This window comes from Furipterus horrens, unplaced genomic scaffold (genome assembly GCF_987537825.1).
Source record: "Furipterus horrens unplaced genomic scaffold, mFurHor1.1.pri manual_scaffold_12, whole genome shotgun sequence".
NCBI classification, from domain to species: Eukaryota; Metazoa; Chordata; class Mammalia; order Chiroptera; family Furipteridae; genus Furipterus; species Furipterus horrens.
This window is the reverse complement of record NW_028327182.1, coordinates 76376317-76403211: the sequence shown is the minus strand read 5'-3', so window position 1 is coordinate 76403211 and position 26895 is coordinate 76376317. Positions and strand designations below refer to the sequence as shown.

The window sequence follows — 26895 nt, the reverse complement described above, 5'->3', positions numbered from 1 at the left end:
ATAGTTAATATTCAGGTGCTATTTTATTATATACATATATATTTTCAGACTGTATTCATAAACAACATATCCATTAGGTTGTTAAGAGAAAAAAACATGAGAGTAAGTTGTGTGTGTAGAGATCACTCAGATAATCCCAGTTTATCCCCAAGCCATTCCTCTACCACAGAATTGTTGGAATAAAAGACAGCAATGATTGCTTCCTCTGCTGCATTCCTTCTAGAATATGCTAATTGTCAGAATTTATATCTGAAAGGTCCTGCCAAGAAATCTTGCCCTTCCTTTTGTGGAAGTCTCCAGGATCTTGGGACTCCCACCTATCCTGGTCCACACAGACTTGGTGTTGACGAACTGGACTACAAAGGATCCTGAAAGGTAAGAAAAGGAGACAGTGCTTTGGATTTGAACAAATGGAAACTGAGTAAGGGACAGTCTTGTGACTTATATTCTCTCTGACAGAAAGGCCCAGGTTTTTTTCAGCTAATTATGATTGAAGATGTTCATATTTATTGGCTGTTTTATCATTGCAAAGAGGAGATGAACTTGAATAGAAGTTCAAAAATCATAGGTCCCAGAAGTTTCCTCTCAACCCACACTGAATGCATTGATTGCTGTAGACCAGTTTTGTTTACTTCTATATCAAATTTTAATTTCTCAGCCTGACCTTAATGCTCCTGCATAATCATTCCCTAACATGTCCTCCATTCAAGTCAACTCAGGACCAGGATTTTCCATAAATGAACATTATGTAGTGGTCATAAATGAATGACTATGTATGAATTGAGAGTAGGTGTGTCAGGCTAAAATTTTGATTAATAATGCTATCCATTCCACCTAGCTGGCATAATTCCTTTGACAGTTGGATTGGGGATATTGGCATTTGTCTAAAGAAAAAATAACATGAGTTTTTTTAAAAACAAGAAATTCCAATAAATAGAACAGGGTAGAAGTGGAGAAGGATTGAATTTCCCTTTGAATTACATTTTTCACAACCAAATTTATTTCAGGCTGTAGATGCAAGAGACAGCACTTCTGTGATTTACTAAAGTAGCTAAAGGGACATTTAAGTTATATGTGAAGAAGAACTTCTTTAGCATAACTGTTGTGGGTAAATACAAGATTGCCACAAATGATGGGAATCTTTAAAGGATTAAATGCTTAATAAAGAACATAGCTTTTAAGACTAATGTATGTGCCCCTTGGAGAGAGATTGGGCAATCTCATCTATCTAAGGACCCCTGAGCCCTGGTATTTTGGTTTCTATAATGATGAATTATGATCTTTGGCAAATTCTGCTTTAATAACAAAATTGGTGACTAATATTCCCATGGAAAGATGTTAATCTGGCTCAGAATTTGGACAGAAATAAAAAATAAATAGGTATGGAGAAATGATTCTGGTCAAGACATTGAAACCTTAATAAACTGAATCTCTAATTCAAAGAGAAAGAGAGGAGTGGGGAATGTTGAAGGGAAAAATGGCTGGACTAGGATGTTAAACTCAAAAACTACAGCAATAAAAAGCTATTTTCTCAGTGGGTGAGAATGCAGAGCTAATTTAATCCCAGAGATGCAGACCCAGTCCCAGGGTTCAGTAGTTATTCTTCTCCTTGCTTATTTTTTTTTTGGAGTCTCTTAATATGCCTGGCACACAGCTTAAGTGAAATGAAGAAATGAAAGCAAAGTACACTCAGAGTGGTTAAATAACAAAATAAAGCAGCTCATGACAGATGTTAGAGTGACGCAAACAATCACCCTTTAGAATTTCTAAGAAATTGCATCAATGCAGGCTTTCAAATTAGGAAAAACCCTGGTGAGAGAATTGAACTTGATCTAACATAGGTGTTAAAATGTGGTATTAGGGGTTTGTGGTATTTGTAATTTGCAAAAATCTAAAATGAGCAAGATAATTTATCACAATGCTACTGGTTAAATATTCTGGGGCTGATACATGAATTGAGGCTTGGCTCACTCTTTGTCACACAGTGGCCTGTTGTCTAGAACAAGCCTGTGTGTACATGAACGTGAATATGTGTGCATTTGCACATGAATGTGTGCCTGTGTACATGTGACCCTCATTAACAAACTAATTTGTTCTTTTCTTTTCTTTTTTCATTTGTGGTTGTCAATAACTGAAATTTGACTAGACTCCTGGACATCTGGTAAGTTCTCAGAAATTCTGCACTCACTTAAAAATTTATGCTAACTTATAAAGGTGACAGCAAAACAGGAATGAAAGCATACAAAATTGTATGTATAGTATGTAAGCTACATACAGATGCATGCGAAAAGATTAGAAGGAAAGGTGCCAAAATTAACAGTCCAAAATTTATCAGTGGTTGCCTCTGCTTTGTAGGTATTAGGGGATTAATTTTCTTTATATATATTTCTAGTCTGTACATAATAAAACAAGTAAAATACAATAGAATGCAGGAAAAAAACATCAATTCTTTAATGATTGGAAAAAGATCTCTCTTCTTACTATAATGTCTATGAAAGGCTGAGTTGCAGGAAGAGGCTGCTACAGCTACAGAAGAACTCCTTTGAGCCCTGGCTGGTGTGGCTCAGTGAATTGAGCACTGGCCTACAAATCAAAAGGTCACAGGTTCGATTCTTGGTAAGCGCACATCCCCAGTTGGGGGTATGTGAGAGGCAATGAATCAATGTATCTCTTACACATTGATGTTTTGCTCCTTCTTTCTGCTTTCCTTCCCCTCTCTCTAAAAGTAAATAAATAAAATATTTTTTAAATATTAGAATTCCTTTGAAATAATGTGTTACATGAACTCTAGCTCTTGAGGCAGGTCTGGCCCAGACATCTTTAAGCTCCTCCTCCTCTAGAGAGCAAAGTTAGCTTCTAAATTGACATTACCTCTCCCATCATCAAACCTCGGCACGATGAAGGGGTTCGGTATAAAAGCTGTAGCTCCAGAAATTGGAAGATGAAAGGGCACAGACATCTTTCCCCAAACTAATGTAACTGCTGGAACAACGGTGCTCCTGGCTTAGTTTTCTTTTGTGTTTGTTTTTTCTTCTTCTCATGCTTAAAATGTTTGAAGGAGTAGTGATTTATGAAGTAAAGTTTTTAAGTTTTGTAGACCAGCTGTGTATCTGGGATATCTGAATTCCTATGATCACAGGTCATATAAAAGTGATTTCTGTGTACAGTCTTCTAGCTCTCACCCTATTATACAAAATAAAAAGTAATTATTGATTAGAAAGAGCACTAGCTGGAGTTAGGAAAATATTCCCCACCTGGTCCTGTGGCTAACCAGCTGCATGACCGTGGGCAAAGAATTACTGTTGCCTATCACTGTAACCCTGAGTCAGTGCTCCTGCAAGGAATAGTGTGTTGGGCAATAGACCGGTTCTGTGAAGAATCAGAAATATCTGCCCACTCATGCTTCAGCCGTTACATTGGGTGGACGGTCTGGGACCATCAGGGCCATGCTGGACTCCGAGAGTCCTCAGATGAGGTGAACTTGTCTGACTCTGAGGGGACCTGTGGGTCATGCATACTCACAGTGACCAAGCCTATTTAACCATGTGGCCATCTCCTTCCCAAGGAATCTGGACATCATTTTCTCATTTCCTGGGGGAGAAAGCCTGCGTGGGTTTATTCTGGTGACCGTTTTGGTGGAGAAAGCAGCAGTACCTGGGATTAAGGTATCTTCTCACCCACAGCACTTTTTTTTCTAAATGGGAAATTAATCTGAGCTTTACTTCCCATCCAGTTTCTTCCCCTTCTGTGAATTACATAGGTGAGCATAGGCCTTGCCCTGTTGGTTTATGTCTGAAGAAAGAGGTTTAAACTGTAGGCGACAGAGCTACTCTCTTCTCCCAACTCCTGTGAAACGTGCAATTGACCATCTGTCCATTCAACAAACAAGCTTTGTTCTAGACAATGAAATAATCTGGGGGAACAAACAGACATTTTTGTGGCCCCCATAGAAGCTCATATCTAGTGGAGAAAGATGGGTTGGTGTGTAGGATAATAAAAAATGTAATGCTTCATGAAAAGACATCTAAAACCCAATTCAGACCTGAAGGGTCAGGCAAAGCTTGCCCAGGGAAAACGACAGCTAAGGTTAAAACCTAAGTAATATATAGGAATTAAACAGAGAGAGAAAGAAAATGGCAGACAGAAAGACAGATAGACATATTCCTGGCAGAGAGGACTGAAACCATCACTGAGAACACTTAGTCCTGGGGGTTTGCAAACTTAAATTCCTTCAGGGGTCAAGCAGTTCACAGAAAGGTCAGGCTCAGTAAGACAAAAGACAGCAGGGCAGCAGGTGATGGAGCCAGAGAATCCGTCCCTTGTCTGAAGACAATTAAGTTAGATGTATGTCTTTCCTCACCACCTTCCCTGGTAAGCATATTTCGAGTCCTTACTGTGTATTCTGTAGGGTTCACCGGTGGTAGCATAACAGTTATAGCACCCTCTTTCACTCTCAAAAGTGAAACAATATGGTTACTTTACTTCTCATTGAGGTGGTTAGTCCATTAAAAGATACAAAATGAAACACTGGTCTTTCAAATATAGCTCAGCTAAGGTGTAGACTGCTAAGAAGACTTCATGATAGAGGGGGCTCTGGAGCTGGGGACTCTTTGAGCTCTGCAGCATATGTCTGATTTTATGAAAGACAAAGCTCAAAAGCAGGGGTGCCCTAATTCAAGATACAGATATGATTATAATGTGTGATAAATACAGAAGAAGGAAGAAGAAAAATTGATAGAGTTATGCTTCTAAGAGTTATAAGAAGTAGCAATCAGAGGAAAGATCTAGAAAAACATATCCAAGTGTCTATCTGGCAGATGCCCAGAGAGATCATCCTTTCAGGCAGAACTCACAGCAAATCTAGTTTAGGGGGGGCCCTGCAAAACAGTCCAGCAGAGAGAGGGGTGCTCTTTTCCTGATTCCCACAGCTTTGATGCTTAGCTCACTGCACCGCGGACCATAGTGAATGCTAATGAATTGTGTGAATGAATCTTCTCCCCAGGCACTAGTTCAAGCAGTGAATGCCATCCTACAGGCCAGCCAGGACTCCCTGCTCCAAGCCCTGCAGAAACTGAGACTCTCCATTGAGGACATCACCAGAACCTTAGGACAAATGCACGGTATGGGGCTATTGCAGGTTGGGGGCTCTATTTGGGGGCAAAGGGCCTGGAGGCTGGCCAACATCTGAGATGGCTCTGGTGTAATTAACTTTGTTTTATGGTAACCGATTGCTGTTCATACTGTTGGGGAATGATCTATGAGTTTGCAAGGATATTCTTGTGGTCCTGTTCTTTTTTTGTAAGACATTTTCAAGTTTAATGTGAAATTAGAAAATACAAATAGAAAGAAGCCCACTTTCTTTAATGTACAAAAATGTATGAGTAGATATAAAAACAAATTAAACATGGTTATGTGTGTTTACACCACTGTCTAGTTCTTCACATCAACTTTACTAGTCAAACAATAGAAAGCAGGTGACAATTTGGGGGTTGGGAAAGAGATAAAACAAACAAACAAATAAAAACCACTTTTCCATCATGTTTATTTTACACTGTGTTCAGCTGTGTTTGCAAAGAGGGCTTCTTTTACTTCCCTGTGCAGCAATTTGGTTATATATAAAGCTGAACCTGTTCAAAAGCTGAGGGAGATTAGATATGATGAATCCATATCCTGGTGCCTTATCATACAATTCAAACAATGGTGCAGCTACCAGCTTGTAATTTTTAGGGACTGCAAACAAGGTTTTCTTTTGAAGTTGAACCAAAAACAATTTACTGTCTTCTTTCAGTTTTATAACGTGTGCAGGAATATATGAATACTCAGCGGTTCAAAACTTGGTCCCTACCAGTTACCAATGCCTTCATCCGTGACCCAGTCTTGTGGGACTCCATCCTGATGACCTAGTGTCATTAAGCATTTTAGTCCTTCATTTTCTCCTGAGTTAAGTTCACTACCAGGTAGTTTGAAGAAAGTCTTTCCCAACTATAGCAGTAACACGCTGGGTAGCTGGTGCTCATGTACAACCAGAATCCCTTCTATATTCCTACTCATTTCAATTGTATCAAATTTCTCCCCAATGTGCCCAAATCTGGCTGCAACAGAGCTGACCTCATAGAGGGGCTCTTTTGTATGCTTAGGTAGTTTCCATGTCTTGGTTATAGTAAATAATGCTGCAATGAACATAGTGATTTTTTCAAATTAGTCATTTTGTATTCTTCAGATAAATACCCATAAGTGAAATAGCTGGATTTTATGGTAGTGTTATTCTTAACTTTTTGGGTAATCTCCATACTGTTTTCCACAGTGGCTGCACCAATTTATATCCCCACCAACAGTACACCAGGGTTCCCTTTTCTACACATCTCTTCTAACACTTGTTATTTCTTATATTTTTGATGATAGCTATGCTTAAAATGTAAGGTTGTATCTCATGGTTTTTATTTGTATTCTTCTAATAATTAGTGATGTTGCACATCTTTTGACATGCCTGTTGGCCATCTGTGTGTCTTCTTTGTAAAGAAATGTCTATTTAGATCCTCTTTCCTTTTAAAAATGGGATAATTGCTTTGTTGGTGTTGTTGAGTTGTATGTGTTCTTTATATATTTTGAATACTAACTCCTTAACAGGTATATGATTTGCAAATATCTTCTCCCATTCAGTAGGTTGCCTTTTTGATTTGATGCTGGTTCCCTTTGTTAAATGTTGCTTTTGTTTCATTTGTCTTTGAAGTCAGATCCACTAAAATATCGCTAAGACCTATGTCAGAGAGCTTATTGCATATGTTTTTTTTTTTCCTATGAATTTTATGGCTTCAGTTCTTGCATTCAAGCCTTTAATCCATTTTCAGTTAAATTTTGAGTATGGTGTAAGATAGTGGTTTAGTTGAATTTTTTTTTCCCTTGTGGCTGCCCAGTTTTTCCAACATCATTTATTGGTATTTTCTCCATCGTATGTTCTTGACTTCATTGCCACATCTTAAATGTCCATGTATGTGTGGATGTGTAGGTGTACTTCTGGGCTCTCAGTTCTGTTCCATTGATCTGTGTGTCTGTTTTTATGCCAACACCATACTGTTTTGATTACTATAGATTTATAGTATAGTTTGAAATCATGGAGCATGCTGCTTCCAATTTTATTCTTCCTTCTTTACAAAAGTTTATTCTTGCTATCCTCATTGTGTACACAAAGACATGGCCGTGGTATGGGTGTGTGGTGTCTGGGTGAGGCACCCTGAACACGAGGGGTGCCCATGAGCCAGGTGGGGGGATCTGCAGGTGTGGCATCTCCAGCAGCTTGTGGGAAGGTGCCTTCATGGAGTCCTTGAGGTGGTCAGTAGGCTCTGCATCCCTTTAGTGCCCTCCAAGAGCCCTACTTGACATTCTCACAGCCACTTTTCAACCCCCAGTGTTCTCAGTCATGCAGCTCACTTCAGTGTTCTGGGTGGGGTGAGAAAGAAGTGGGTCTCCGGAAGCATTTCATGCAGCTGGGGAAGCTGGGCAGTCACTCACATGGTCTCACTTTTTCTTGTGGGACAAATCCCAGGCCAATAAGTTTTCTTTTGGCCCTGAGCTGTGTCTCCTTGTGGGATGGGTGACATAGGAAAAGTGAAATGCTCCTCTCACTCTCTTCAGTGCATTCAGTCTTGGACTGTTTTTACTCCAGCGGTATGCTGGAGCTTCTTTGGTGGACTCCTGGACTTCCACAAAGGCTCCCTTGTTCATGAGTGACTGTCTAAATTAGCATTTGTAAGGGAAAGACAGTAAGAACTCTTATTCCACCATGATAAGGATGTCCTGCATTTCCCTCATTTGCAAAACATTAACTGTCTTCTCTTTTTCTGCGTGTGCGTGATGGGCACGTGTGCTCACCATTCACACTCCTTTTTTCCTAAGTGCATGTCTTTCCTTATTTTTCTAAAGGTCTTTGTATCTTTTACCTGGGTATTTTTATGAGTTTTCACATACTCTTGAGGATAATTTTTATTAGTTATATATGTTGTAATTGTGTGGTTCATCTTATGATGACTTTTGAAAGCAGAAAATTTTAATCTAAGTATAGTCAAAGTATCTGTCATTTCTTTCATAAAAGTCCGTTTTATAGGAGGTTTTGCATGAGATATTTTAAAATCATAGGTCATAAATATATTTGCATGCATTTCCTTTTGAAATTGCTGTTTTTTTCTTTCACGTTTCAGTCCTTAATTCACATACAATTATTATCTATGTGTAGTATAACAAATGAAATAAATTCAGTATCCCTTCTGTGAATTATCACTTATGTGCAGTATTAACTAATTCTTATACCAGATTTTTCTTAAACGACTAGATCTGTTTCCAGGCTCTCTATTCTGTTTCATTATCTGTTTATTTTTTCTTATACCAATATCATTTGTCTTAAGAACAATATCTTCATAGTATTTCTCATTTCTAGGTAGGAAAAACCCTCTCACCTTGTTCTTCTTGTCTTATCTTTGAGCCTTTGCCTTTCTTATAAACTGTTAAAATCAGCTCATCAAATTTTATTTTTAAATATTTGTTAAGAACTTTGCTCAAATTGCATGAAATCTATATTTTAATTTCGAAAAAATTGTATGATTTTTCTATTACTTCCAGTCTTTCTGTCTTATGATCAAGGCAGGTGGAGAGGTAGATATAGCATAAAAGCATTAACTAAAGTTCCTGGACAAGCTACCCCAAATCATGCCTTGATATTAGTGCATATTCTTTTGTCATATTGCCTGGAGTTTATTCAGATAGAAATGTCTTCTTCAGATACATTTCTTCTCTTAGATATTAATATTGAATTCTCTTGACTTTCTTGAAATGGACACATTTTTCTTTAATTTTTAAAATTTTCTTTTAATTTCTTTCAAGATACAAGACTTAAATACATTCAGTTTTATTTATAGTTGCTTTATGTTTCTGTTCTTAGTGCATATGGGATCATTGATTTAACTACTGACTGCTGCTTGTTTATAGAATAAAATTGATATTTGAGTGTTAAACCATGAATCTAGCACCTTAATGAACACTTATTCATTCTAATACTTATGTGTAGATTATGTACATTGTCTATGTAGAAATTATATTATTTGAGAATAATGTTGTTCAGTTTCTTCATTTCCAGTAGTTATAGCTTTTATTTTTGTTTAATTTTTATTTCTCATTCTTCTTGCTAGGACTCTCAACATAGTATTGAATGGAAGTGATGATCATTGTTTTGTTCTACATTTTAAAATACTTATTTTTAATATTTCAACATTAAATATAATGTGTATTCTAGACCTTCTATGAGTTCCTCTGATCAGTTCAAGGATGAGCCCTCTATTACCTAAAATGTTTTATTTATTTGTCTTTATCATGAATGGATTTTTAAATTATATTGAAATTTTTTACATCAGAATTATTTTACATCTATGAAAACGATCTGACTTCTCATTAAATATGATAGGTTGGGTAAAATTTTAAATTATTGTCAGTCATTACTGCTTTAGAAAAACTTGTACATAATATTTAGCATTTATGTGGTAAAAGAGCACCAGATGGGTAAGACTCAGAAATAACACTCAGAAAAAAAGTCCAGAAGAGCATTATCACAGAAGAGCAGAGAGAATGTGACACCATTCAGGAGCAATGGGACAGCCTGAGGCTGAGGGAAGACATTAATTACTTAAGCCCATGGGGCTTTAGAGAAAAGAGTGATGGAGGACCAGAGAGCATGAGGGATGGTAGAAACGGAAAATTGATTGAATAGAGATGTGCTTACTTATTTATTATAAAAAATATGTTATTTTTTCTCTCAGAAACAAAGAGACAGGAGTATGGATAAAAGAAGTATGCTCAGTCACAGGGAGGCCCCATTTTTTCATTATATGAAGAAAGAGAACAACCTTCAAAAGTTGATAAAAATAAATTTCATACAGTTGTGAAAACCTGCTTTCTTGTATACAATTTAATAAACTAAAGAAATCAATTATCCCCAAGCATTAGCTTAGATTCAAAATAGAACAGTTTAATGAATACAGCTAAACATGGAGCTAAATGAATCTGCATCTGAGCTAGTGTGACACTCTCTGGCTAAGAGACTGTCCCCTACTCTGTTCTTTGTTGACCATGCAGAACTCCACTTGAGCATTGATGGCTTTAGTTTCCCTCTCTTGGGAAAGCCCTGAGAGCAGTGATTCTTTCTGTCTGTCTTCTTCTTTCTACTTCTCATGGTCTCGCAAACACCATCTTTTTAAATTATTAACTTTTTAAAAGATGACCTTGATCACTATCTTTTGTTCTTGTTAAGGACAGCAAGGAGAAGTACCACAAGAAGAAAAGGGCAGCATTTGGAATAGTTTAAAAGTTCTGTAAGCCCCAACGAGGACAACTACAGAAGAGAACATTCCATCCACCTCTCACTTCTGGCTTTCATTCCAGACTTCCATGCAGATCAGATAGAGAGACAGCCCCAGGAGCGCAGCAGGGCCCATGCACATGTAACCAATTGCCCTTTTGCCTGTAGTAAAGTTCAAATTTTGATTGTTCCTCCAGATTATGTAAATCCAGACATATTTTATGCAGTCATCCGGATCTTTCTCTCTGGGTGAGTATAGTTCAACTGTTTTCCTGCATGAAGTCTCTGTAACATTTTCCAAATTTATGGGGATAGAAACTGATATAAGCTTCCTAGAGTAAGAAACACACCAAGTAACTCTTGTTAGTGAAGTAATCACCTGGATCCACTCATGGATAAAAGAAGAGGGGTACCACCTGCATGACAAATGACCGTAAAGGTTGAATATTTAAGTTGAGGGTTTTTGTCTTCAGGTTATCATATTAGATTTATTTGTATTTACCTTTCTTAGAACCCCACCTTCATGACAGAAATGGGAAAAAAAAGCCCAGTATGCCACCCACAAAGCTCAGTCATTTATATTCTGCTGTTACTGAGACAGATGTATGTATAGACAGTAGCTTGAAAGCTTTCTTATAACATTCCTAAAATAGCTACCATTTTCTCACATTCCTATGTATTCTTTTCCTGTCACATTGTTAGGTAGGATAGATAATAATCCAAAGCAGGGAGCAGGAGGGAGGCATGTCTCACCCACTAACTCAGCAGTCTTGATTTTGGTTTGGTAAGATTGCCATGTATTCCAACATCACAAGAAACACCATGCTAATACAGGAGTAGGGGTTGTCTTGAAATTCTGTATGTATCATTTCCACTGTCTGGGAAATAAAGCCTTAGAAACTGTTTATTCAACCCAAGACTTGGTAAGGGGAAGTGGGGGTCGACAGTGCCCAAAGAAAAAGCCCATAAAACATCTTTGGTTAATTACCTGCCTCTGGTCACTATATGTTTTTAAGAGCCCATAAATAACTTTGGGTAGTTGCCTCAACTCCTGTCATGTATCAAGATGACCAGATGTGGTCTGGAGCAAGATAAGAATTCGGAGAATAGACCCCTACACATACTTATGTTTGGGTAGTCATGTCCCCCAGGGGAAACTGGCACCAGCTTTACCCACCAATCAATATGTAACTCCCTCACTTCATCCTACTAGCTATATAAGTTCTCAGGAAAAAGAACCTGATGCTTTTTGCTGCTCAAGCCTATGCCTTTCATCCCCACCTTGGCTAGGCCTGTTCTCTTCCATGAGAACATATTACTAATAAACTTTGCTTGCATGCTAATAGACTTGCTTATCTGTAATTCTTTACTGTGTCATCAAGAAGAACCAAGTTTTTCCTACAACAACATGACCTGTAATTTCTCCAAATACAGAACACTGCTCTTAGATATGTTTTTTACTTTAAATACACTTGTCATACATTGGCATGCTTTAATAAGATTGGTTTTCCTATTCACTGTAAGAAATTTAGTTTGTTTTTAAGGGTGAGAAATGAAAGGTGGAGGTAGAGGATGGATGAGATAAAAATGTGCAATCAATATTATCTAGTGTGCCATACATATAACTAGAACATGACTAAAGTGTTATTGATAGAAAGAACAGGGAGTGACACCTGGATGTAACAAGAAACATGCCAAACACCAAAATCAATAATTTTGTAAATCTATTGATCTAGTGGTATAATCTATTGGTGGAAGAATAGAGTGACAATATGTACTAATTATTTTCTACAGATTGGGTAGAGTCCAGAGTGTGAGTAAGTGACCTCCCTTTCTAAGGGAGGGAGGCTGTTCTGGATGGGGATTCCTCATTGCAGGGTGCAAAGAGTAAAACCAGGAAGGTTTCTATGGAATAACAGGAAAGTAATAGGTACCTGGCTTATTGGGGAAAAAATGGAAAAAGGGGGAGGTGACAGATATGGAATTGGGAATGTGTCTCAGAATTTAGACTTTCACCTCTGAAATGTTCCCCAAAGAGATTATCCTATAGGACTCTTATTGCTTTTTGTATATTTTTTTATGTAGTCAGGGTTAAGACAAGATCTGAATATAGGAAAGAGATTCTAGTAACATATTAAGCAAAACATGTAGATATGCTTTGGTTGGATTAGACAAAAGAATAAAAGGTCATTTTAAAATGTTTCATCAATTATATTTTATTGATTATACTATTACAGTTGTCCCAATTTTCCCCCCTTTGGCCCCTTCCACCAGCATCCCCCACTCCCTCAGGCAGTCCCCACATTGTTCATATCCATGGGTCACATGTATAAGTTCTTTGGCTACTCCACTTCTTATGCTGTACTTTACATCCCCATGGCTATTCTGTAACTACCTATTTGTACTTCTTAATCCCCTCACCTCTTCACCCATCACCCACACCCCCTTCCCATCTGTCAACCATCAAAATGCTCTCTGTATCCATGATTCTGTCTCTGTTCTTGTTAGCTTAGTTTGTTTATTTAGATTCAATTGTTGATAGATATGTATTATTGCCATTTTATTGTTTCTAGTTTTGATCTTCTTCTTTTTCTTCAACAAGTCCCTTTAGCATTTCATTCAATAATGGTTTAAAACAGACTCAGATTTAGGAAGCACCTAATTCTAAAAATCTCTTTGTGATTTACTTTGTCCTCTAAGTTTGCATTAAGGGTTTTTTGTTTGTTTGTTTGTTTTGTTTTGTTTTTTGTAACAAAGCAAATTACTACAAGTTTAGCAGCTTAAAATGACATACACATTAATTAGCTCACATTTCTGTGGGTGAGAGGTTAGGGTGAGTTCAGCTTGGTTCTCTGCTTAGGGTCTCAAAAGGCCACATCAAGGTATCTGCTGGGCTGAGCTCTTATCTGGAGATCTGGGGAAGAGCTCTGTGACATTTTTTGTAGAACCTAATTTACTGTGGTTTGGAAGTTGTAGTGTTTGCTTCTATGCTGACTGTGAGAATGTAATTTCAGTTTCTAATAGCTTCCTGCATTCTTTGTCACCTGGGCTCCTCTGACTCAGCAATGACATTTCCTATCCTTCCAGTATTTCACATCTCTCTGACTTCTTCTTATGCTGCTAGCCAGAGAAAAGTTCCTGCTTTTAAGGTATTATTGATTAGATTCAGCTCACCTAGACTATCTAGAATGACCCTCTTTATTAAGGTCAATTGATTATTAAACTTAACTACATCTGCAAAGTCCCTTTGTCTTGTTATATATCATTATTGACAGGTATATCTCATAATGTCAACAGTTCTAGGAATGAGAATAGGAATCTTGGGGCAATATTTTTGGGATTCTACCCTTAATGCAAACTTAGAGAACAAAGTAAAGCACAATTCTCATGATTAGATGGGGTCCAGAAGGTAACTTTATTTTCATTAAAATAAGTACCGGGTCAGGGACTTCCAGCCAAGATGGAGGCCTAGACAGACACGCTGCATCTCCCTCTACAATTAAGAAGGAATACAACTACCTCAAAACCAGAGACAACCAGAAGTCCCAGAAAATAAAGCTGCATGGAAGTCAAAAAAGCAAAGATATAAAGAAGAAATACTCATCCAGACAGGTAGAGGGGCGGAGCTGGGGCAGAGAGGACGCGGTGTGGCAGCAGCATCAGTGACAGCAAGCCAGCAGAAGCACAGTCACATGTTTTAAAAAGTAGGGAGGGACACCTGGGAAGCACTCCCAGCACCAGACCAAACCAGACCAGACAGTTCATAGTTCTGGCACCAGGGAAAATAAATATGGCGGAGGTACCACACACACCCTAGGCTCGGTTGGAAGTTGCTCTGTCCAGCAGAGGCTTCGTGACCACGACAGAATAAACTTTTACCCAGGACACTTTATTAGGTCTGGGGGAAAGAAGGCGACTGCCTCTCTAGTGGAGACCAGCAGCCAAACCTTCATCCCTCATGCCTTTTATTGAGGAGGATACATACAAGAGATACAAGGCTGAAATTCATAAATTGTCTATTGTATTCAGTTGTTTGACAGTAACAGATAACATACACTAATTCAGGAATCACACTGACTGATTAGAGTCAAGTTCTATAAAACATTCGGACCAAGTACAGGGTTTCATATACTCCCTGCTAAAGATAGCTTACACTACATTGCTGATAAGGAAAGCAGAGCAAGTTTTGAAGCACAATGAGCTTAATAAATGCTCTTTGATTTAATTCCCATGGCAACCCTCTGAGTGGTTGACAATTATGTTCCACACACAGACTTATGTTGAGACTTAGAGGCAAGGGTGGCCAGAAAGCTGGCAGCTCGCCATGCTCAGGCTGGGGCTACAATTTCTTAAACCATGAGGAGCGGTTTCCCAAAAATAAAGGCTCATTGCTTTTGACTGTGCAAACCAGTAGGGGTTGGGGCAGAGAAAAAAATTGCTGGTCTCTAGTAGAGTCCGCTTGTTTAAAGGATCCCCATGGTCCCAGAACATCCACAGACCTACCCACTCAGGGAACAACAGTCAGGACAACAGCTAGAGAGGCACCAGTCCATACGGAAGTGGGAGAAATGCCTGGAAAAGGGCAAGTGCGCAAGCCTCATTGTCCCCTCTCAGACCCCCTCCTACAAACAGCACCACAACATAGTGAAACGGATCACCCAGTATTGATGAATACCTAAGGCATCACCCCTTACAACGTAACAGGTGCAACAGCTCTACCTAAGACACACAGGCAAACACAGGGACTTGTCAAGATGAGGAGGCAGAGAGGTATGGCCCAAAAGAGGGAACAGATCAAGGTTCCAGTGGGAGGACTAAGCAACAAGGAGATAGGCAACCTAACAGATGAGGAGATAGCCAACCTAACAGATGCAGAGTTCAAAACACTGGTGATAAAGATTCTCATAGGCTTGGCAGATATGCTTAAGTATGGAAAATGCATAAGGAAAGAAGTGAAGGCTATGCTAAATGAAACAAAGGAAGATCCACACAAAACCAATGGTGAAGGGAAGAAAACGGGTTCAAATCAATGATTTGGAACATAAGAAGAAGAAGAAGAAAAACAGTAAACCAGTACAGAGTGAGAAAACAGGAATTTAAAAAAATGAGGAGAGGCTTAAGACCCTCTGGGACAACTTTAAACATGCCAATATCTGAATCATAGGGTGCCAGAAGGAGAAGAGGAAGAGCAATAAGTTGAAAGCTTATGTGAGAAAATAATGAAGGAAAACTCTCCAAATTTGGCAAAGGATATAGACATACAAATCCAGGAAGCACAGAGAGTCTGAAACAAGCTAGACCCAAAGAGGACCACACCAATACACATCATAATGAAAATGCCAAAGTTTAAAGATAAAGAGAGAATCTTAAAAGCAGCAAGAGAAAAGCAGAGAGTTGCCTACAAAGTGGTGCCTATAAGACTATAAGCTGATTTCTCAAAAGACATTTTGCAGGCAAGAAGGGACTGGCAAGAAGTATTCAAGGTGATGAAAAGGAAGGACCTACAACCAAGACTACTCTATCCAGCAAAGCTATCATTTGGAATGGAAGGGCAGATGAAGTGCTTTCCAAACAAGGTAAAGCTAAAGGAGCTCATCATCACCAAGCTATTATTATATAAAATGTCAAGGGGAGTTACTTAAGAAAAAGAAGATCAGAATTATGAACATTAAAATGACAACAAACTTCCAACTATCAACAACTGAATCTAAAAAATAAAAACAAAACCCAACTAAGCAAACCAGAATAGGAGCAGAATCATAGGTATGGGAATCATTTGGAGGATTATCAGCTGAGAGGGGGAAGGGAGAGGAATGGGGAACTGATGCAGGGATTAAGAAGTATAGTTGTTTGGTACAAAATAGATAGGGGGAATTTAAACTAATATAAGAAAGGGTGAAGCCAAAGAATTTACATGCACGACCCATTGACATGAACTAAGGGGGGTGGGATTGCTGGAGGGAAGGGGCGTACTGGGCAGAGGGGAGAAACGGAAGAAAAAAATTGGGACTACTGTAACAATATAATCAATAAAATGTACTTTAAAAAAAGAATAACATAGGAAAGGGTGAAGCCAAAGAACTTATATGCACAGCCCATGGACATGAACTAAGGGAGGTGGGATTGCTGGAGGAAAGGGGAGTACTGGGTGGAGGGGGGCAAAGGAAAACAATTGGGACTACTGTAACTACATTAATCAATAAAATATACCAAAAAAATACTAGGTCAATGTTACATTTTTATCTGTGATCTACATAAGTGTCTCCCCTCTGTTTCTGATTTTCAGAATATTTCTCATGTAGCTAAACTAAGTGACCAGTGCCAAATCCTAAGTGTATTGATAAGTGCAGATGACCAAAAACATCTGGATTGTTGACAATTTCTAATAGGGTTGTCTAGAAAAACCTAAATCTGCTCCTGTGTTCTTTACTTGCCCCATGTTTAATTTATTATTTTTGTTTACTTTTAAAAACATTTTTATTTAGGAGAGTTGAGAGTTGCATCTGCAGATGAAACATACTCCCTTTATTTCTCACTCACATTAAATTTCTCAGGGAAGTTAATATCCCCTGGGGGGGGAGATATCTCTCTTTTTTTTCCCCTTTTTAAATGTCTGCTTTTATTGGGCTTGCTAGAAATATGCTACGAGAAAGGCTAAAAATAATATTGCCTACAGAGATTTGAAAGAAAAACAATCCCTTTCCTTTACAAATAGCAGTTTGGGCCTGAGAATTCATGGGAGCTGTCCTTGGATTCTTCGGAGAAACTTAACTTCCCTTCCTCAGACTAGTGTCATCATAGGTGAAGAATATATGGATTTTGAAAGTAGGTATCTTTCTCTTACTTTTTTACTTTCATCCTGGTATTTTCTCTGTCACCTTCTATGTGGCTTCAATGTGTCTTCTTCAAGTTGGGGCACTAAAAAGAGGCTGATTGATGCCTTGGCCATTTGAGCATTTGATGGCTTTTTTAAGCTGGACAAGTCTTTTTAAGAAATACACTTGGGTCTATATATTTTAGATATATAATGCATAATTATAGAATGCTATAATTTTATTAACTCATTCATCAGCTACTTAATGAGTGCTTACCATACGCCAGGAACAGTTCTAGGTTCTGGAAATGAAGCAATAAAATAAAAGATAAACTTCATTTCTTTGGCGCTTACATAAAGTTTAATGATGGGAGACAGATGAAGAAATAAATAGAACAAGATCAAGTATCATACAAGATATGTTACAACAATAAGCAATATGAGGAAATGTGAAGTAGGATACAGGGAATCATGGAGTGGTCAAGTGGTGGTGGAAGTTTCTTATTCATTTATTGCAATCTGGGAATGCCACATTCTAAGGGGTGTTTAAGCAGATACCTGAAAGATGTAAGGAGTAAGCCAGCTAAATACTTGTTCCAAGCAAAAGGAAAAGAAATTTCAATGACCATGAAGTGATAGCACGTCATGAAGGAGGAGTTTCATGGAGGCCAGCAGTGCTTGAATGGAGTAAATATTCAGTAGACTGGGAAAGATACACATGATAGTGGAAGACTAGATCACGTAGGGGCCTGTTTGCTTCTTTTCTAAATGGGATGAACAACACTGGCAAGTTTGAAAGATTTGACATGATCTGTCTTAAGTTTCACATCATCACTCCATCTTCTAAGTGGAAAATACTTAATTTCAGAACAAGAATGAAAGCCACGAAAGTATTTAAGAAGCTTGTACTATAATTCAGGGTGGTAACTTTAACTAGGGTGGTAACATTGGAGGCTTTGAGAAATGGCCGGTTCTAGATATAGATCGATGGTAAAGTTGACAGGATCTGCTATTGGGCTGCACATGGAATGGAAGAGACAAAGGTCAATCAAAAATCAAAGATTTTAAGGTTTTTTGACCCAATCTGTTGAAAAGATGTAACTGCCTATTTTTCTTTTGAGGAGGAACAAGTTTGGCAAAAGGATGTAGGGAGAACAAATTTAGCAAAAGTGTAGGGAAATCAGGTGGTTGGTTTAGGACCTGTGCAGGGTACCCCTACTGTAGATCCCTCAGCGCAGGTGAAATGATTGACTCAGAGATGAAATGCCTGAAGAAAGAGAAGGGGAGTGCCTCTCAGAGGAGGACACTGTTGAACCTCCTTTAGGTCCGAGTTTTTATTAGGTTGGCTACGTGCAGAAGTGCATGACTTGCGGGCCACCCTCCTAACTATCCTTAGGATGGACAAAGAAAAATATAAATCAACATATAGGAATAAGCAATTCAGACTTTCAGGGCCAGAGTACATTGCAAAAGTTTAGACTACACTCCTGGAGTTAAACATTCTGTTGATATAGATTGGGAGTTACACAACGCAGAGCAGGCTTTACTAGTTTCAAAGAGCATATTCCATTTTTATCTTTCTTCCAGGACCCTCTGGAATGTGGGAGTGGGAGTGTAGCAATTGAAGCATGCCAACCAGCTGCCCATAAGACTAATGGGCCGATTTGATGGTCCTGGCTCACGCAGCGGTCACAGTTTCTAATACCACACAGACCGGTCTCCCAAAGAAATATTCATTCCTATGGAGATGTCTGGTAGATAGTCAAACATATGAGTCTAGAATACAAGGGAGAGGTTCAGGTGTAGGTGCAAATTTGTGAATAGTCAGAATAGGTTTATAAATCTATGGGGCTAGATAAGGTCACTTAGGAAGTGAAAGTAGTGAAAAGATCAAGGACTGAGCCCTGAGAGAGCTCAACACTTAGAAGTGGTAATAATGGAAGAAACTGGTGAAGAGATCAAAATGACTTTTATGTAAAACAACCAATGGGATTACAAAGAAAATCTGAACAAGTGTGGTCTCTGGTCCACTTACCACACAGCAGCAGTTATGTCTTCATATTTCCTCCCCATAAAATGTTATTTAGAAATTTTATTGGGGAAGTGTTCTGAACTCTGACAAGTCATGAACCATCTCTGAAACTCATTTAATTCTTCTGGCATCTTTAGGAAGTAAGTACAAATTAGGAGAACTAAGACTCAGAAGGGTTAGTACAGACTTACAAAATAATGAAAGGGAGAACAGGGATTCCAACTCATTCTGAAAAAATTATAAAATAGCTGATGTTTACTGAATGCTTAATAATATGTTCCAAGCACCGAACTAGTATTATTTTAATTACTTCTCACAACAATCCAATAAGATAGATACTTATATTACTTGAATGAAGAAGTTGAGGTTCAGAGACGTTAATTTAACTAAGCCAAGGCTCACAGTTAGTAAATATCACACCTGCCTTTACAGTGCCTATCAGCATAAAATAGAGCCCTGCTTCCTAACAGCAACACCTTACAATCAGAATCCTCCCTTTGTTCTTCCTGCTTGTCCCCCCAACTGCTTTCTGTGCCTCATTTCTTTCTAGAATGATATTGCCTCATCTGCAAAGGCCACTCTGATATTCATCCAATAAGAACCATAGAATGGCTGACCAAAAACAGCCTCTCTTCAAAAAAAAAAAAAACAAAAAAACCCAGCTTCTTGTAGCATTTCCTCCTTCAGAGACATTATTTGAAAAAGGTCATAAAAACAGGAAGTTGAATGATTTTCCTGTGGCTTTTGTATGTGTGAGAAGTGGGTATTTCCCTTCTCTTGAGCAAAGTTATGGGAAGGTGAGACATACCGTAAAACTGTTACTTAAACTGTTAACAGCTGGGAGGGTAATTTGTTCCTGGTAATAAGAGAAAAAGATCCTATTGCTTAGAAAAAGGAGAAATCCAGATGCCTTGAGAACATGAAAATAGAAAATTACAAGCTGCAGATTTAATTTGGTTCTTCTGCTCCCAAGCAATGTGGTCCTGGAGACTTAACTGCTTTCAGTCTTTGTTTCTTTATCTGTAAAATGGATTTAAAAATACCTGCCTTGATCTGCTCAGAAAAGGTCAAATGAGAAAATGAATGTGAAGCTGCTTCATAAACTGTTAAGCATTATAAGTACAAATATATGTGTTCTTGGTGCTATTGGTTTTGTCTCATTAGGGAGCCACCCACATACACTCTGAGATTGTTTAAGACTAAGAAAATCAGACAGGGAAATGAGTAAAATAGTTGGAGATAAGAACAGGGATACTCAGACAGAAAGATGAAGACATGTAATCAGAAAGACTGAAGAGAAGAAAACAGAGGAGAGGGGATAAAAACCTACTTAATCTGAGCATGACTAAGAACCTTTACAGGTCGCTGACCTAGCTTCTGGTAACCTGCAAGGTTGTATTGTGCTCTTTTTTGTCACTGCCCTTATTATCAATACTTGTTATCAACAAAGTATTGGCAAAGGCATTCCCATGAAGTTGGGTAGTATTTTAGAACTGACAGTTTAATGTGTCAAGTATTATAACTATTTCAGGGAAGGGCAAAGATGTGTGTGTGTGTGTGTGTGTGTGTGTGTATTTATATGTGTGTGTGTTTGTGTGTGTGTCCATTTTTAAATCTTTACTTGTGGGATTATTATATCATCAAAATTATTTAATCAGAGGGAGAGCAAATTGTTCCAGAGTCCCTAATTTGTTTCTGTTAACTAGCACTGATGCTGTCTTTATGAATAGATTTTTTTCTAATATACATATTGTGAAACCAATGCCAAGGATTCTTCTCTACAAATATTTACTTCTCTGTAAAAGTTGTTTAAATGAGGTAGGAGAAGGGCTGCATTCTATGTCCTGTTACGAAATTGGGGTCAAGATGATGCTGAGGTACACATCCTACAAAGATATCCAGTCTTTTGCCATAAGTTTATCATTGAAATCATTTGCTTTATTGCTCACTTTCTGGTTCTATATCAGAAAATATACTCTTAAGTCTGAGCACCCACTTCTCACCAACTTTTACTCTTGCTTAGATGGAAAGATAACCCAGCAATGCCGATGGGGTTGATATATGAAGGAGTCTCCACAGAGCCCCTGAAATACTCTGGAGGGAGTGCGGCTCAGAGCACAGTGCTTCATGCCTTCGATGAGTTCTTGGGCATTCGTCACAGCAAGGAAAGTGGTAAGTCAGACATTTTTCCTTTTCTTTTTTTATTCCTTAACAAGGAAGAAGAACAGAAGTGTTTTGTTTTGTTCTTTAAAGTATATTTTATTATGTTGTTACAGTAGTTCCATATTTTTCCCCTTTGTTCCCCTCTACCCAGTACCCTCCTTTCCTCCAGCAATCCTACCCTCTTAGTTCATATCCCTGGGTCATGCATATAAGTTCTTTGGCTTCACCCTTTTCTATATTATTCTTAACTTCCCCCTGTCTATTTTCTACCAACTGATTATGCTTCTTAATCCCTGCAACATTTCCCCATTTCTCCCCCTCCCTCTTCCCAGCTGATAACCCTCCATAGATCCCCATACCTATGATTCTGTTCCTACTCTGGTTTGCTTAGTTGGATTTTGTTTTTTTTTCTAGATTTAATTGTTGATAGTTGTGAGTTTGTTGTCATTTAGTGTTCATAGTTTTGATCTTCTTTTTCTTAAGTACGTCCCTTTGACATTATATATAATAATGGCTTGGTGATGATGAACTCTTAGCTTTACCTTGTCTAGAAAGCACTTCATCTGCCCTTCCATTCCAAATGATAGCTTTGCTGGATAGAGTAATTTTGGTCGTACGTCCTTGCTTGTCATCATATTTAATACTTCTTGCCAGTCCCTTCTTGCCTGCAAAATGTCTTTTGAGAAGTCAGCTGATAGTCTTATAGGCACCCCTTTGTAGGCAACTCTCTGCTTTTCTCTAGCTGCTTTTAAGATTCTCTCTTTATCTTTAAACTTTGGCATTTTAATTACGATGTGTCTTGGTGTGGTCCCTTCTGCGTGCAGCTCTCCAGGGACTCTCTGTGCTTCCTTGACTCATATGTCTATTTCATTCACAAAATTTGAGAAGTTTTCCTCCATTAATTTTTCATATCAATTTTCAATTTCTTGAACTTACTCTTCTCCTTCTGGCACCCCTATGATTCAGATGTTGGCACCTTTAAAGTTGTCCCAGAGGTTCCCAAGCCTCTCCTAATTTTTTTCAATTCTTGTTCCATCATTCTGTACTGGTTGACTGTTTTTTTCTTCCTCATGTTCCAAATCATTGATTTGAACCCTGGTTTTATTTCCTTCACTATTGGTTTCATGTGGATTTTCCTACACTTCATTTAGCATAGCCTTCACTTCTCTTATGCGTTTGCCATACTCAAGCATATCTGTCAAGCCTGTGAGCAACTTTATCACCCATGTTTGGAATTCTGAATCTGTTAGGTTGGCTATCTCTTCGTCACTTAGTTCTCCTACTGGAACCTTGAACGGTTCCCTCTTTGGGGCCACACTTCTCTGTCTTCTCATCTTGACAGGCTCCTGTGTTTGTCTGCTTCTGTCTTAGGTAGAGCTGTTTCTCCTGTTATGCTGTAAGGGGCAGGGTCTTAGGGATTCATCAGTACAGGGTGACCTGTTTCACCACGTTGTGGTGTTGTATGTGGGGGAGGGGTCTGAGAGGGAACAATGACGCTTGCTCAGCACTCGCCCATTTTCCAGGCATTTCTCCCACTTCCATATGGGACTGGAGCCTCTCTAGCTGTTGCCCTGGCCATAGTTCCCACAGTGGGTGGGTCTGTGGATGTTCTAGGACCATGGGGGCCCTTTAAACAACTGGACTCTGCTGAGGGGACTCTTTTCCCTCCCATAGGCCAGAACCTGAATGCAGGAAAACAGAAGTTACTCCCCAATTGAAGGGGCCCTTGTCTGTCTGGTCTCTGATGCCCCCACGTGAGGACTGTGCCTGGAGATGGTGTCTACTCCCATGTCCCGGGTCACTCGTTGCCTGCCACAGCATCCAGCTTCTAGCGGTCTCAGCCGAGGAGCACCCCTCCCTCTGGGAAGGAGGACTTCCAGGCAGAACTGGGTGGACTGCACAGTCCCTGTGATTACCCCAGTGAAAGAATAAAAATAAGCTGTGCCCATCAGGAACAGATTTTGTTGGCAAAGAGAGTGAGAAACGAGAAAAATATGATGAGATGTGAATTTCCGTTTTTTAGGCTGCCTTAAAGAAGCTGGGTTTGCTTATTTCTGTCCTGGTTTTGGAGCAGCTTCTGTGGTTGTGGGTCCCCCTTCCCAGGTCCTTCGTGCTTTGCATCCTTTATATTCTGTATCTATATTCTTCTTTGATAATGGAATGAAGTGGGGGGCTCCAAGGAGACCCCCTCCCTCCCCTCTTCCGACACCCTGAATAAATGGGCGCCATCCCTCACATATCTCGCTGCACCTTTTTTACATTTTTTAAACGTGCAGCGTAGAGACAGCCCAGTGCTCCTGGCAGCCAGTGCTGAGCGCGGGATGTGGTCTGTGACCAGGAAAGAAGATTCATTTCCTGACGGCGCCCGGCGGGGGGTGGGGCAGGCATGTCTGCCATGAGAGTGGAGTCTCCTCGCTCCCCCTGCATTAGCTTAGCTCTTCCCTTCCTGTCATTGGCTCCAAACTATGTGAGGCCTTTAAGGCTGAGGTTTCTTGTTTCCTCCCAGCAACAACTATTAACCCGCCCACACTCTCATTCCCCATTGGGATCGTTAATTTAATTTGTAAAAAAAAAAAAACAAAAAACGAAATCTTGTGCCCCAACCCCCACTGGTTTGCACAGTCAGAAACAATGAAGCTTGGTTTTCCCCGGTGCTGGGACTGTGAGCTGCAAGGTCTGGTGAAGAGGTGGGAAAGCTCCCCAGGTGTCCCTCCTGACTTTTTAAAATGTGTAACTGTGCTTTCCGCCAGCCTGCCGCTGCTGCCACTGCTGCTGCCACCACTACACCACGTCCTCTCCGCCCCTCCTACCTATCTGAATGAGTATTTCTTTTTTATATCTTTGTTTGCTGGACTTCCATGCACTTTGATTTTCTGGAACTTCTGGTTGTTTCTAGTTTTGAAGTAGTTGTATTCCTTCTTAGCTGTGGTTGGAGACACAGAGTGTCTGTCTACCACTTGTATGTTCTTACGTCGTCAATTAATGTCAGACCTCAGCAGGATATTGAGTTTCATTTCCAAATCTTAAAACATTGCTGATTTCTAGCTGTTCACTACAATTTTGTTTGGATCTTTAGGCAATGGCTTCCTTTCTCTAAAATGGGAGAGAGTTTTGGAGTCTGAATAGCTTGTCATTTTGTTGATAAGTCTGGGTATTGCTGATAATGGGTGTAAGCTCTTCTACTAAAGCCCTTCCTCATAAAAATGGTGCAACCTCAAGCCAATTCTATTTAGACCAAAAGAGGAAAGGGTCAACCATTTTAGAAGCTTGAAATTGCTCATTTCTGTACCTGCCAGCCTTGAGCCAAATGTTTAACGGCTTCCAGAAGCACTTCATAATACATAAATTTCAAGATGAATTAGAAAAAAAAAACCTACAACTTGGTGTCATAGGGTCCAGTCTCATCCATAAAAGTCAGTTCTCTAGAACCATGATAACTTTTCATGGAGCTTTGACTTGGTAATGTTAGTGTTTGACTTACCATGCATAATATTAAACATAATGGATTTTGTAAAAATGGTTTATCTATCTACACTTTCTATAAATATCTGTTAATTACATTTTAAACAATTTGACTTCAAGAGGCCATTATTAAAAGAGTTGTTCATTCTTTATTTTCTTACTCATATAAATTCTATTACTTTCTTCCTTAGCACTTCCTCCAAAACAAAGCATTTAAAAAACAAAATTCATCAAATTATCTAGCTACTTAGTTTAAGGGTTTATGTCTTACATTTGTAACTATTCTCCCACAGTGACTAGCAAGATACTTTGCCCACATTTGGTAAATGATAAACATTTATACACTGGCTGATAGACCTAGTTCTAACTCAGTTTTCTGAGATGTGCTTGCTTCTGTTTCCCTTTCCCATCTCCTACCACTAGTCAGGAGTGTGCATTTGAGTCTTCGAAGTCTACTAGTGAAAGAGCCAGCAAAGCAGATCAGATAGTTAGGGTGACAGCAATAGTCTTTGTATCATTGATATTCAGAAAAGCAGACAGACTCTTATCTTTCCATGTGGAGCTATGACATTGTTATGGATGGTTTCTTTCAGGTGACTTTCTGCTCAGAATGAGGGACTACATGCCTCCTTCACATAAGGCCTTCATAGAAGAAATACAGTCAGCTCCTTCACTGAGGCATCATGTCCTATCCTCTGGAAATGACCAACTTGTGACAGCATATAACCATTGTGTGGAGGCCCTGGCAGAGCTGCGCAGCTACCACATAACTGTGGTGACCAAATACCTTATCACGGCTGCAGCCAAAGCAAAGGGCAGAAAACCAAGCCATCTCCCAGGGCCACCTCGGGCCTTAGAGGAGAGGGGCACAGGAGGGACTTCAGTTCTGAACTTCCTGAAGAGTGTCAGGAATAAGACCTTAGAGGCAATCCTTCTACAAAGTGCTTGAGAGCATGCCTTCTCTCCATTGATGCAAAAGCAGAAAATGTCCCACTGGAGGGAAGATGGGCCTGAAGAATGAGGGTCAGTGCTCTATCGGGAATAACACAAAGTAAACCTCAGTCCTACTCATGTTCCTGCTCTATAGAACATCATCTCCTTTGTTGAGACCTGCTAGTCTTCACAGAGATTTTTCAGGCCAGAAAATTTTCTTTCTCTACCTGATCGCTGGTTAATAGCAAACAGTTTTGGACAGTCCATTGAGAACCCCACAGAGGAGCAAGAGTATCCTATTCTGTTTGCAAAGTGATGAATAACCAATGAAAATTTCAGAAACCAAATAACATTGCCTGTGGACAGATCATCTCATTGATTTCTTGAAAAAACAAATTAAATATTCATGCCTTCATGCACTTAAAATGTATTAAGTTCCTACTGAGTACTGACTTAGGAATATGAACAGAGATTTTTGTGGCTCCACAGTGCAGCCCTTGCCTCCCTGCATGTGTTGATGTGGTGGCAGGAGGTTGGGATGCTCCAGTGGAGATGTGGAGAAAAGAGGAGGCTAACAGTGGGACTCAAAAGTCACCAGATGCCTGGTTAATGACATGGGAATGGATGAGACTCTTCCACATGGTTCATAAACTTGCAAATTCTCTTTTAGTTTCCTTCTTTATTTTTAGAACAATTCTTTCTCCTTTCACTAAAAGTTTGCATCTGTAAAATGAATTAATTGACCCTTTGGAAGTAAATGAGTGAAGTGGGAATAAACAGTAAATCTACATGTTTACAAGGTCTTATTCCACCTGACTGTAAAAAGTAGAAAATACTAATCTGTTCTATTTGGGATAAACTCCACTAATTTAGACTTGCTCCCCAACTATGCACACATATGTATATTTGGGATAATATCAAATTCCACAGCTCTGATCTAGCATCACAGCATTAGGGAGAGGCACCTGATCATGGGGAGCAGCTTCTGCCCAAATAAGTGTCTGATAAATAGTCCCTTTCTCCATCTAATGTAGATACTGGACAAATAAAGCTTACAGTATATTTTATCCTGTCTAGAGACCTTTCAGATTTCTCAGCCCTCAAGGTCCTATTATGCCACTGAGAAAACCATGTGACTACTTCCCGCAT

The 26895-nt window shown here is 39.2% G+C and overlaps 1 protein-coding gene and 1 pseudogene across 2 annotated transcripts in view; one reads left to right on the top strand and one right to left on the bottom strand.

The window, feature by feature from the left end:
* IDO2 (indoleamine 2,3-dioxygenase 2) overlaps window positions 1-26534 on the top strand; it is a 53630-nt gene extending 27096 nt beyond the window's left edge. For both annotated transcript variants that reach the window (XM_090258458.1, XM_090258459.1), the window contains exons 4-10: window positions 257-375; window positions 2147-2161; window positions 3566-3665; window positions 5003-5120; window positions 10540-10591; window positions 21212-21360; window positions 25407-26534. In XM_090258458.1, the coding sequence (XP_090114584.1) occupies window positions 257-375; window positions 2147-2161; window positions 3566-3665; window positions 5003-5120; window positions 10540-10591; window positions 21212-21360; window positions 25407-25762 (909 nt within the window). In that variant the 3' untranslated portion in view covers window positions 25763-26534. The remainder of the gene's footprint in view (window positions 1-256; window positions 376-2146; window positions 2162-3565; window positions 3666-5002; window positions 5121-10539; window positions 10592-21211; window positions 21361-25406) is intronic.
* Window positions 5558-6183, bottom strand: LOC149996427 (cleavage and polyadenylation specificity factor subunit 5 pseudogene; annotated as a pseudogene).
* Window positions 26535-26895: the final 361 nt, after the last annotated feature.